Source organism: Lissotriton vulgaris, chromosome 1_1 (assembly GCF_964263255.1).
Source record: "Lissotriton vulgaris chromosome 1_1, aLisVul1.2, whole genome shotgun sequence".
In the NCBI taxonomy this organism is placed as follows: Eukaryota; Metazoa; Chordata; class Amphibia; order Caudata; family Salamandridae; genus Lissotriton; species Lissotriton vulgaris.
The window spans coordinates 1,401,402,382-1,401,414,528 of NC_141685.1; the positions used below are offsets into that span (position 1 = coordinate 1,401,402,382).

General features: G+C 46.8%; 1 protein-coding gene across 3 annotated transcripts in view; it reads left to right on the plus strand.

Moving 5' to 3' along the window:
* PUS7 (pseudouridine synthase 7) overlaps positions 1-12,147 on the plus strand; it is a 330,471-nt gene that overhangs the window by 203,559 nt on the left and 114,765 nt on the right. For all 3 annotated transcript variants that reach the window (XM_086967051.1, XM_086967056.1, XM_086967062.1), the window contains one exon: positions 10,383-10,509. In XM_086967051.1, coding sequence (XP_086823177.1) covers positions 10,383-10,509 — 127 coding nt within the window. The remainder of the gene's footprint in view (positions 1-10,382; positions 10,510-12,147) is intronic.

Consider the following 12,147-nt stretch of genomic DNA (forward strand, 5'->3'; position numbering starts at 1 on the left):
ACAAATGTTCGGTTGGTTGAAAGAAGGATGGTGTTTATTACCAGAAATGATACAAGATTTCTCATGCTGACCAGAATTTTTCAGGTCTTTTACCTTGACAGCCAAGACACTTTCACTAGCCCTAGGTTCCAGTTCTTTGGCAGACAACTGTGACGTTTCTAAGCTTTTTGCCAACTTAATGGTTTCTTCCAAAATTGGATTTCCCATTGAAAGCAGTTTCTGTTTTATCATTTTATCTGTGCAGTGACAGATGAATTGATCACGGACTAATTGATCAGCAAAGTTCTCAAACTGGCACTCGGAAACTAACTTCCTCAAGGCAGTGATGTATGTGTCAACATTCTCCCCCTGTTTTTGGACACAAAAAAAAAGTTGTGTCGTAACACCACCAAACTGGGTTGTACATCAAATCTGTTTTGTACCTTCTTTAAAGTCTCTGGATATTCATCAAGTACTTCTCCATTTGCAACAACGGGCGGAGGAAGATGTTTCAAAATCTCTCTCCCTTCGTAGCCTAGGGAGTGCAGGAGAAGATATTTCTTCCTTTCCATTCTGAAACGTATGGCTCCTATTGCACCAAGATAAGTTTCAAATCGATCGTACCATTGTTTCCACTTAATCGGTGGATCACCTGGCGTTTCTAAGAATGGTGGAGGGGGTGAGACCGATTGCATGATAACTACAGTCTTTTTTTAATTATTTTTAACAAGTTTGTAGGTACTGCTGTATAGACGTGTAAATTGCCTCTAGTAAAAATGCCCACTCAATGGTAGATGGAACTTTAAATGAAAAAAATATACTCAAATGCTGCTTACATGTGAAAAGAAACTAGTCACTTCACTGTAGTTCCAATGCACTGTTCAAAAACAATTGCACAAAATAGCCTTTGTGACGTATTAAGAGAGCAGCACAGGTTTAAAAAAGAATCTGACGTCACAATGCTACTCAACACAGCATTGCTGTCTCTGGAGACTGAAATTGACAATGGCTTTGAACTGCTTACTTGCGTTCCACTGACAAGAAAAACAACGCTCACTGCATCGATGTCATCACGTGCAGAACACCAACGTGACACTTAGCTCACTGAAACGCAGGCCCCACAAAGCGTTTTAATATGAAATTGACAGATCGATGAAAATGACGCTCCCCCTCTTGAAATCTCTGTCCGCTTTCCCTGCTGTGCTAGACGGGAAAAGACCATGCAGACCAACTCTTTATCTTGAGCAGAATACTGGAATTGAAGATCGGGGGTACAGCGAGTTCAGGTGGACAGAAGTAGGCACACGGGTTCTTCGCGATGGCCCAGCGCTCGTCGCCAAGAAAGATGTGGTGTTCCAACGACAGGCGACAAGTTGCAGGAATAAACGTTTATTTCAGCTGGGCCATCAGGCAGAACGGTAAGAGCGCAGCCCCCTGACAAACTGTTCAAACACCAACGACCGGTGCCGAACTCAAACACAGACCGAGTTCTACACCGATGATGATTCCAAGAGGGAACTGCACGACAAACAAGGAGCACAGGCCACTACAAATTGTTCTATGATTTGTACTGTCAGACTTTTGAACCCATGCTCTCCATTCCATTATCTGAATGTCATTATGTCAACCTATCACGTCAATGAGGGTTCCATTTTTTCGACCAGGTTACTAGTGAGTTCCTTAATGATGAATTATCCTAACAATCTTCCCTACAATCAGTTTGAAGGTTTTATCAAATCTCCATTTAGCTCAGTAAATTATTTTCCCAACTTTTTCTGGAATCCTCTTTCACGTGCTGAAAAAACCTTTCTTGCACTGGATGGCAGGAGGGTCTTCAGTCCTAACTGGAGCATACTCAATCCAGATTGTCTGTTATGTACTGTGGCTCTAATCGGAAACTACAGACCCTTAAGTACACCTGTGTATTGGCGTATTGGAATGTTACTATGTATGGCTGCTTTAAAATGCTAATGCATTTACACCAAAAGTAAAGACTGTTTTTTTAACAGCCCATATCTATTGAGTTGATCTTCAAGGAATGTTGGTGGCTATATACTGCTCTTTCTGCAAATGTTATGCATTGGCGAGTTTGCTTAGTTTGATGAGCCCATGCAGAGTGAAATATTGAATGAATCAATTCTCATGGCGACGAACATATGGTTCGAGGCATATGAGCTGCAGATTGTAGACTGTGCATAGATCGTCACATAGTGTTGGGCTCGGATGTTTGCAGTTTGTTGTTGTCCTGAAAAGTTCTTTGGAAGTCATGAGATAGGTGACTCCTCCTTTGGACCACATTGCGCATGGGCATCAGCTATATCCCCAGATTGTTTTTCGCCATTAGGGAAAAGATGGAGCTTTGCAAGAAAAGGAAGGATGCCCATGTAATTTGCATCTAATAAAGATAATACTGGAGCAGACAAGGGTAGCCGGGGAGGCGGGTGGGCGTGTGCAACTCTGCAGCTCTACATGCCAAGAACAGATACTGCATTGCATGAACACTCTTGCTGGAAGTGAGTGTTGTAGCTGAACTGGTAAGTAGCATTTTCCGTTCGAGGCATATGAGCTGCAGATTGCACACTGTGCATAGATTGTATAGCAGTACCCATCCCCAACGGCGACCACCCCTATCAGTTGCAGTAGTTTGGAATAATGTTTTGAGAACAGCCTGGCCTACATTAGCTTGTTGCTTGGTTTGCACATCTACACAATAGTGTTTTGTGAATGTGTGCGGTGTAGACCGTGTAGCTGCTCTGCAGATGTCATCTAGGGGAATGTTCCCTAAAAATGCCATGAAGCCCCTATTATTCTTGTAGAGTGGGCTTTAGGAGTAACAGATAACATAAGTTTAGCTTTGTGGTAACAAATCTGTATGCATTTGACAATCCATCTAGCTATCCCAGATTTTGAAATAGGATTACCTTTGTGTGTTGGTGAGAAAGACACAAAAAGTTGTTTTATCTTACAAAAGGGTTGTTTCCTCTCTATGTAGTATAGCAATGCTCTTTTGACATCTAATGTGTGAAGAGCTCTTTCTGGTACTGTCTGTGGTGAAAGGAAAACAGGCTGTTCCACAGATTGGTTGAGATGGAAGGGAGAAATGACTTTGGGAAAGAATTTTGGATTGGTGCGCAGAACTACTTTATTGTGATGCATTTGCAAAAAGGGTTCTTGAACGGTTAGTGCTTGTAGTTCACTAACTCTCCGCAGAGAGGTAATAGCTACTAGAAACGCAACTTTCCATGATAAAAATTGTAGTTCACATTTGTGTAAGGGTTCGAAGGGAGGCCCCATTAACCATGTGAGAACAACGTTTACATTCCACACAGGTGAAGGGGGTACTCTGGGAGGAATTATTCTTTTAAGGCCTTCATAAAGGCTTTAATGGCAGGCACTCTAAATAGAGATAGATGTTGTCTATTTTGCAGATATGCTGCTATTGCAGCAAGATGTAGTCTAATAGACGTATAGGCTAAGTTGCATCTTTGGGGATGCAGTAAGTATCCTATGATGTGTTGAATGGACACATCTAGAGGATTAATATTGTTGTTGTGACAATATATTACAAATCGTTTCCACTTGGCTGCATAACATGCCCTAGTGGTTGGACGTCTAGCTTCTTTTATGACATTCATGCAGTCTGGAGGAAGGTTCAAATATCCAAATTCTAGGATTTCAGGAGCCAGATTGCAAGGTTGAGCTGAGCTGGGTCCGGGTGTCTGATATCTCCACGGTTCTGCGTTAAGAGGTTTGGAGACAGGTGTAATTTTTGGTACGGTACTACCGACAGTTGTAGCAGTGTGGTGTACCACGGCTGTCTGGCCCACGTTGGAGCAACTAGGATGAGGGTCAGAGAAAGCTGCTGTAGTTTGTGTACTACTAGTGGCATGAGTGGTAGAGGTGCAAAAGAGTACGCAAATCTATTTGACCAGTTCATCCATATCGCATTGCCTTTGGACAGTGGGTATGGATATCTGGCGGCGAAGCTTGGGCATTTGGCGTTTTCTTGGGTGGCAAATAGGTCTATCTTAGGTTGTCCCCACATCTGAAAGAATAGCTGAAGAACTTGCATATGAAGTTCCCACTCGTGGGTCTGTTGTGTTTGTTGACTTAACAGATCCGCTATGGTATTTTGTACTCCTGGAACATGCTGGGCTAGGAGGAATAGGTTTAGAGGTATAGCCCACCGCCATATGTCCTGTGATAGTTGAGATAGTTGCAGGGAGTGTGTGCCTCCCTGCTTCTGTATGCAATACATGGCTTTCATGTTGTCTGTGCCTAACACAGCTTTGTTTGATACCTGCTCTTGAAAAGCTTTTAGTGCTAGGAATATTGGTAGTAACTCCAGATAATTGATGTGGAATAACTTTTGTTGTGGTGTCCACCTGCCTTGCATGGTATGTTGCAGCATGTGGGCTCCCCAGCCGAGAGCGATGCGTCCGCAGTTAAGAGTATCTGAGGAACTGGCTCTAGGAATGTCATCGCTCGGAAAGGTTTTTGGTGTTTCACCATTGCAGAGAGCGATGAGTTTGACCGTCTACCAACACTAGGTCTGTCAATTGACCTTGAGCCTGTTTCCACTGACGTGATCAGCATTCTTGTAGCGGACACATTTGAAGTCTTGCATGGGGCACTATGAAAATGCAAGAGGCCATCATACCTATGATTTGCATGAACACTCTTGCTGGAAGGGAGTGTTGTAGCTGAAACCTTGTTAGAAGAGTTTGTATGCTGGCTATCCTTGCTGGAGTGGGATAGGCAAGCGCTTTTAAGGTGTTTATTGTGGCACTGAGGTGCTGTTGTACTTTGGATGGTTGTAGATGGGACCTGGCGTGGTTTGTTGTGAACCCTAAGTCGTGAAGCAGTTGTATTGTGGCAGGAGTGTGTTCAACGCATTGGTTGTATGAGCTGGCTTTTATGAGCCAGTCGTCGAGGTACAGGAAAACATGGATGTGCTGTCTTCGTAAATGCGCTGCCCCCACTGCTAAGCACTTGGTGAATACTCTTGGTGCTGTTGTGACTCAGAACGGGAGTACTTTGAATTGATAGTGTTGTCCGTCTATTACAAATCTGAGAAACTTCCTGTGAGCCTTGTGAATGGGAATGTGGAAGTATGCGTCCTTGAGATCTAAAGTAGCAAGGAAGTCGTTTTGCGACAGGAGCGGAAGGACTTGTTGCAGTGTGACCGTGTGAAAATGGTCTGACTGTATGTATATGTTTAGCGGTCTGAGGTCTAGAAAAGGCCTTCGAGAGCCGTCCTTTTTTGGAATCAGAAAATATAGAGAGTAAACCCTTTTGTTTTGTTGGTGCAGAGGAACTGATTCTATTGCACTTTTTTGTATCAGGGTTTCTACTTATTGCTTTAACAGTGCTAGATGTTCTTGTGACATTGGACGCTGTTTGGGTGGGAGGTAGATGTTAGTTCTAGACAGTAACCTGATTGAATAATTTGTCGCACCCACCTGTCTGATGTGATGTTGGTCCAGGCAGGAAGGAATTGTTGCAGTCTTCTCCCCACAGGAGTGGAATGTTGGAGGGGAAGGGGAGGAAAGTCATTGGGTAGGGGTAGAGGCAGAGCGGGAGTTGTTGGTTTTGCCTCTGCCTTTGTTGTTGTTACCCCTATAACCCCCTCTTTGGTAGCCCTCAGTGAATGGGGATTGGCTAGGGGATTTGTAAGAGGTGGAGGGACTTTCGGAGGAGTAGCCTCTAGTGTTGCCTCTGTATGATGAGCGACGAAAAGAACGTCTGGGAGCTTGCTTTTGCAAGGCTCCCATAGATTGTGCTGTATTGGTGTCTTTTTTCATCTTTTCTAAAGACACGTCAACATTTAGGCCGAATAAATGTGTCTCATCAAATTGCTGATTAAGTATGGAGTTTGGTACGTCAGGTTTAAAACCTGAGCTACGTAGCCTAGCATGTCAACGTAAGCGGGTGCTGGTATTAATTGCTCTTGAGGCTGTATCTGCCGCATCTAGGGCACAGCGAATAGAAGTGTTGATAATATTTTTACCTTCCTGTATCAGCTCATTGGCCCTATATTTGTATTTGTCAAGTAGATGCTGCATTATGGACTCTAGTTCATCATACTGATTATTGATGGGAATCCAAGTTTCGCTCAAAATCTTCCTACCGCTTTTGACATTATTTTTTTTTCCCATTTTTCTTTGCTTTTCTAACTCTGTAGCAGCTTAAAACACTTATTGGCTTTAGAGGTAGTAGACCCCCAATTCAGTTGGTTATTGTGATTGTGTAAAGTGGGGATTGGAACTGTGGCTGGTCGTTAAAGGGTCCCTGTGACCCTATTCGCCCTGTTGTGTTTATGAAGTCCTTTCTGATTTGCAGGCTGCGGCACGTCAGGTGATTCAATCGGGCCTGGACACTGCTGACTCAGTGGCTCGTGTGATGGGGTCTTCTGTGGCTGCAAGGAGACAGGTTTGGCTTCGGTTGTCTGGTTTCTCACCTGATGTTCAGAAGACTTTGCGGAATTTGACCTTTGATGGTTCAAAACTCTTTGGTTCAAAGGCGGACTCAACCTTGGAGCGTTTTAAGGACAGCAGGGCTACTGCAAGGTCTCTGAGCCTCCAGGTGCAGTCCAGAGGATACGGCTACTAGCGGTATCGTGGATTTGGGAGATCTGCTTCCTTTCGTGGCCACCAGCAATCTCAACAGAGCCAGCAACAGCAGACTCCCTTGTACAAGTCTTACAGAGTGAAGAATAAAAGAGGCCTCAGGGGAGCAGCTCGACAATAATCCTCCTCCTCTTCCTCTACTTTCCCTCCCGCTACCGTTGGTACATCAGGAAAGCAGTTCTAGATCCCCATCTTAGAACATGTTGATCCGGTTGGAGGTCAGGTTTCTCACTTTCTACCAGAATGGAGACTGCTCACTTCCGATCGTTGGGTCTTGAATCTTGTAGAGAATGGGTACGCCCTTCCCTTTTTGGAGTATCCTCCTCCTTACCCTCCTTGCCAGGGTTGGTGCTCAGAGAACCATTTACTGCTTTTACAGCAGGAGGTTCTTACCTTGCTACAGAAAAGTGCGATAGAGGTGGTTCCGGAACAGGAAAGGGGTCAGGGTTGCTACTCCTGGTATTTCCTGATTCCCAAAAAGGATCGTCGCTTAAGGCCAATCCTGGACCTCAGGATTTTGAACTTTTGCCTCAGACAGGAGAAGTTCAAAATGTTGACCTTGGCTCAGGTTCTTCTTGAGCTGCAACAGGAACACTGGATGGTGTCCATCGATCTGCAGGATGCGTATTTTCATCTTCCCATCCTGAAGTTGCATAAGAAGTATCTCCGGTTCACGGTAGGATCGCAACATTATCAGTTTGTGGTTCTTCCGAGTCTTTACAAAGGTGATGGCGGTGGTAGCAGCTCATCTCAGAAGGTCAGGGATTCCTGTTTTCCCCTACCTGGACGACTGGCTGTTGAAAGCGGAGTCTCCAAAGTTGGTGTCGTGCCACTTGCAGGTGACAACTCGTCGGTTGTTCAAATTGGTATACTCGATAAATGTACCCAAATCTCACCTGGTGCCTTCTCAGCGCAGCCTGTTCATAGGGGCAATACTGGACACTACTGTGTGTCGATCATACCCTTCTCCGCAGAGGATTCTTGACATTCAGGAAATGATTTGTTTATTTCACGATGGAGCGGTTGTTCCAGTCCTGAAGGTCCTTCGTCTGCTTGGTCTGTTCGCTTCTTGGATACTGTTGATCGTCACGCTGGCATATGAGGGCACTCCAGTGGTGTCTCCGCAAGCAGTGGTATCAGCACAATAGAGATCTCTGGGAGAAGATCAGAATCTCCAGAGAAGCTGCAGAGGAGTTGACTGGTGGAGTGTGCAGGGCAACCTGTCTCAAGGAAAGCCCTTTCAGTTTCCTCCACCGATGGCCACAATGATCACGGATGCCTCCACTCTAGGGTGGGGTGCTCATCTGGGGGATCTGGAGGTCAAAGGTCTTTGGTCTCCAGAGGAAAGGTTGCTTCATATCAACCTGCTGGAATTGTGGGCAATTCGTTTGGCACTAAAGGCTTTCCTTCCTTCCCTTCACAGTCAGTCGGTTCAGGTCCTGACGGACAACACTACCGCGATGTAGTACATCAACAAACAGGGAGGTGTATTGTCGTATCATCTCTGCCGAGAGGCTCTGCGACTCTGGTCCTGGGCTCAGGTCCATCGGATTTGCGTGTTTGCAAATCATCTGGCCAGTGTGCTGAATGCACATGCGGACAGTCTCAGTCTGTGTCACTCGGCCGATCACGAGTGGCAGCTTCATCCGGAGGTGGTCCTTGTCATCTTTCAGATGTGAGGATCTCCTTTGTTGGACCTGTTTGCCACTCGCGAGAATGCGTACTGCCTGTTGTTCTGCAGTCTCCAGTATCCGTTGCAGGGAGCGTTGGGGGATACTTTTCAATTGGATTGGAGCTCGCAACTCCTTTACGAGTTTCCTCCCATACCCTTGATACCTCGGGTTCTGAGGAAGATTCGCCAAAACTGGGCCCAACTCATATTGATCGCCCCGGATTGGCCAAGGAGGGTGTGGTACACAGATCTACTTCACCTATCATCACACCCTCCGCTCCGTCTCCCTCTCAGGGCAGACCTCCTCTCGCAGTCGCAGGGGCAGGTTCTACACCACTACCTCCAGAGCCTGCACCTACATTCCTGGAGATTGAACGGGGCAACCTGAGTTCCTCCTCTCTCCCCCCGGATATAGTGGATGTTATTTTATCGTCTAGGCGACACTCCACTATGTCTGTTTACTCTTCCAGATGGTCCTGATTTGTAAATTGGTGCGTACAGAGAGATATTGACACTTTGAAGGCCCGCTTGTCTAATATTCTAGAGTTTTCACTTTCTTTGGCACAGCAAGGTTGTGCTGTAGCCACTGTTGAGGGTTATTTGTGGCTTTGTCAGCCTTTCTATGTTTGCCGGACCAGCCGTCTTTATTCAAGTCCCCCATTGTCATGAGGTTCATTAAGTCATTACAAATAAGTTTCCTTCCACACCTTTCATTATACCTCTGTGGGATTTGAATCTCGTTCTTACTTTTTTAATGGCTTCTCCGTTTGAACCTCTTCATACTTGCCCGTTGAGGCTTCTTTCTTTTAGAAGTTTTTTTTTATTGCCATTATCTCGGCTAGGAGGGTAAGTGAGCTTCAGACTCTTAGTTTGAAACCTCCTTTCCTGACCATTCATGCAGATAAGTTGGTTCTAAGGACCAGGGCTGCTTTCCTTCCCAAGGTGGTTACCCCTTTTCATATGGGACAATCCATTACTTTACCAACCTTCTATCCGCCCCCTCACCCTTCCAAGGAGGAGGAGAGACTGCATCGTTTGGACCCTAAGATAGCTGCCAGCTTTTATTTGGATCGGACTAGAGATCTGAGGCTGGACGATCAGCTCTTTGTTGGCTATTTTGGACGAATGAAGGGTAGAGCTGTGCACAAAAGGACGCTCTCCAGGTGGATCATCTTGAGCATTAAGATTTGCTACGCCTTGGCCAAGAAGGAACTGCCTGACGGTATCAGAGCTCATACCACCAGAGCTAAGTCTACTTCTTCTGCTTTGGCTAGAGGTGTTCCTATTCTTGATAATTTGTAAAGTAGCAACTTGGGCCTCCCTCCACACCTTTGCAAAACATGGCCAGTTTGCTCATTCTGTTTTGAAAGATAGTTTGGTCTAGTCAGGTAGACACCCTCCTCCAGGAGAGGTACGGCTTTGGAAAACTATTCATAAGATGAGGAATCCACAGGCAGAAGTATCCATCAGAAGAACAAGTTACTTACCTTCGGTAATGCTTTTTCTGGTGGATACAGTATCTGCATGTGGATTCCTCACTGTCCCACCCGCCTCCCCGTTGCCCACCTGTTTCTACCAAAAAATAATTTATTTGATATGAAGGCTTTCTAATATGTCTTAATCATTTTAATGATGAGAAATGCTTATTCTGTTGCTATTTCTCTACACCTTTATTGGTTAAGCATTTGTGGTTTTATATATGTGTATATATTTGATATACTATGTATATATTTGAAAATGTGTCGGTCCGCCCTTTTGCCTCGGTGGCACAGAAAAAATGGATGGAAATGACGTCAGCACGCCGAAGAGGTCCTTTTGTGGCTCCGATGACGTCATACGATGTCACGAGCAGAGGCGTGCTATTATGACGTCCTCGTCGACGTGGGAGAGCTAGGAAAGAATTTCCTGCGGAATGCTGGTGCAGGGGGTATTTATAAGGTGAGGAATCCACATGCAGATACTGTATCCACCAGAAAAAGTGATACCGGAGGTAAGTAACTTTTTCAATTATTGTGAAAAATAATAGTTTATGATGCTTAATTAAGGAATGGTATTGCCTTTAACACATTTATTAGATATTTGTTTGTATCTTAATTCAATAGATTCCAAGGAACAATCGTTTGATGTACATTCATAGCTATCAGAGTTATGTTTGGAATAATATGGTGAGCAAGAGAATAGAGGAATATGGACTCAAAGCAATTCCAGGGGACCTCACACTTAAAGGAGGTAAGCAAGCCCATTATTATTAAATGCATGACTTGCATTGCACATTTGAATTTGTGATCCTAGCTTCAAAATGACACAAAAGAGGTAGAAGTTGCATTGCCACCTTGAAACCAATGGATAGAAGACGGAATTAGCGGGCAGCCGACCATAGTCTGGCCACGTTAGGGAAGCTGAACAATTGAAAGCTCTACTTTCAGTGCTCTGAAAAAGAACCCATAGTTTGAAATTCCATATCTGAAAGAGACACGTGAGTGATGGATTCCTTACCTTAGAATATCCCCAGGCGTCAGACTGGATCCGGAATTTTTTTGCGTAGCAGTACCCTTGCGCGTCGGTAGGCGTCGTCTGCGGCTCCGCGTCCGTCGTCGGCGTCGTGTGCGCCGTGACGACGTCGTCGGAGTACTTAGACACCGCCTCCGCGTGCTGATGTCAGTTCTTTTTTCTGCGCAGCAACGCAGATCTGGAAAAAGTGGTACCTTAGTCACTTTTGGACTAAACTTTTTTGAGATCTTTTTGATCATTCTAGAGCCTTCGACTCCGATCAGTGCCGATAGGGATGCCAGGTTTTAAGCCTTGTGGGGACTGCGACCGACTAATGTCGGTCACCGACCCTCACCGTCGGTGCCTCCACTGTCTCGGTGTCGATCATGACGACAAGACCTGCTCCGACTGTCTGGCCTTAACCTCGAAAGCTAGGCGGGAGCGGTCCCGCAAGCGGCTCGAGCTCCGGCAGTCGACCCCGCGCCATGAGAGGTCCCGGTCCGGACGGAGGTCGAGGGACCGGTTGCGTGGGCGGAGCCATCATAGCTCCGGGAGTCAACATCACTCCTCAGGTTCGAAGTCGTCGTCTGGTAAGCACAAGAAGTCGAAGAGATGTCATCGCTCTTCCGACTCCCCCCGACGCTCGTGCGATGCGGCCGGGGGTTCGGGTGACAACGCCCACGCGGCTCCGACGGAGTCGCGGGCATCGCGACCTGCCCCATACCCTTCGGTTCCTGGACAGCAAGCGACGCCGGAGGAGATTGAGCGCTTCCTCATGGCCATGAGGTCCCTCACTCCTCTGGCGGGTTCCGCGCGCCTTCGGGCCCAGCAGACCCGTCTGGGGGCCCTAGCGGGTCGGGCGCTTCGGCCCCGACGCCGGCAGGGTGCCTTCGGCCCCACTGGATCCGCTTCCGGATCCGATCGTCGCCGGTCGACCTGACGACCTCACCGGCGCCGGTTCCACAGGTGTCACCTCCGGCGCCGTCCTCGCTCTCGAAGCCGCTTGGGGAGTTCTACTTCAATGAACCGGCCCGTCCTTTGACAACCCTGATTATCAGGAGATGGGTGATGAGGACTATTGGGAGGGGTCTGAGGACCCTCTGACACGTGAGTGTCAGTCCCAGGAGGACTGGACAGGTGGACTTGGGGATACCAGTGGTCTGGACACCTCGCCAGACACTGGTTTTGTCTCACCTCCTACCGTGGCTTCGGCGGAGGGGGCAACCTTCGGTGTGGTGTTGACGCGGGCAGCCATGGCCTTGGGCCTCGAGCTCCCCGTCGCGGCCGTGAGGACTAATCTCCTCACTGAGGTCCTTAAACCGCAGTCAAGCTCAACTGAGCCTCTGCTGCCATTCAATGAGGCCTTGACAGACGTTC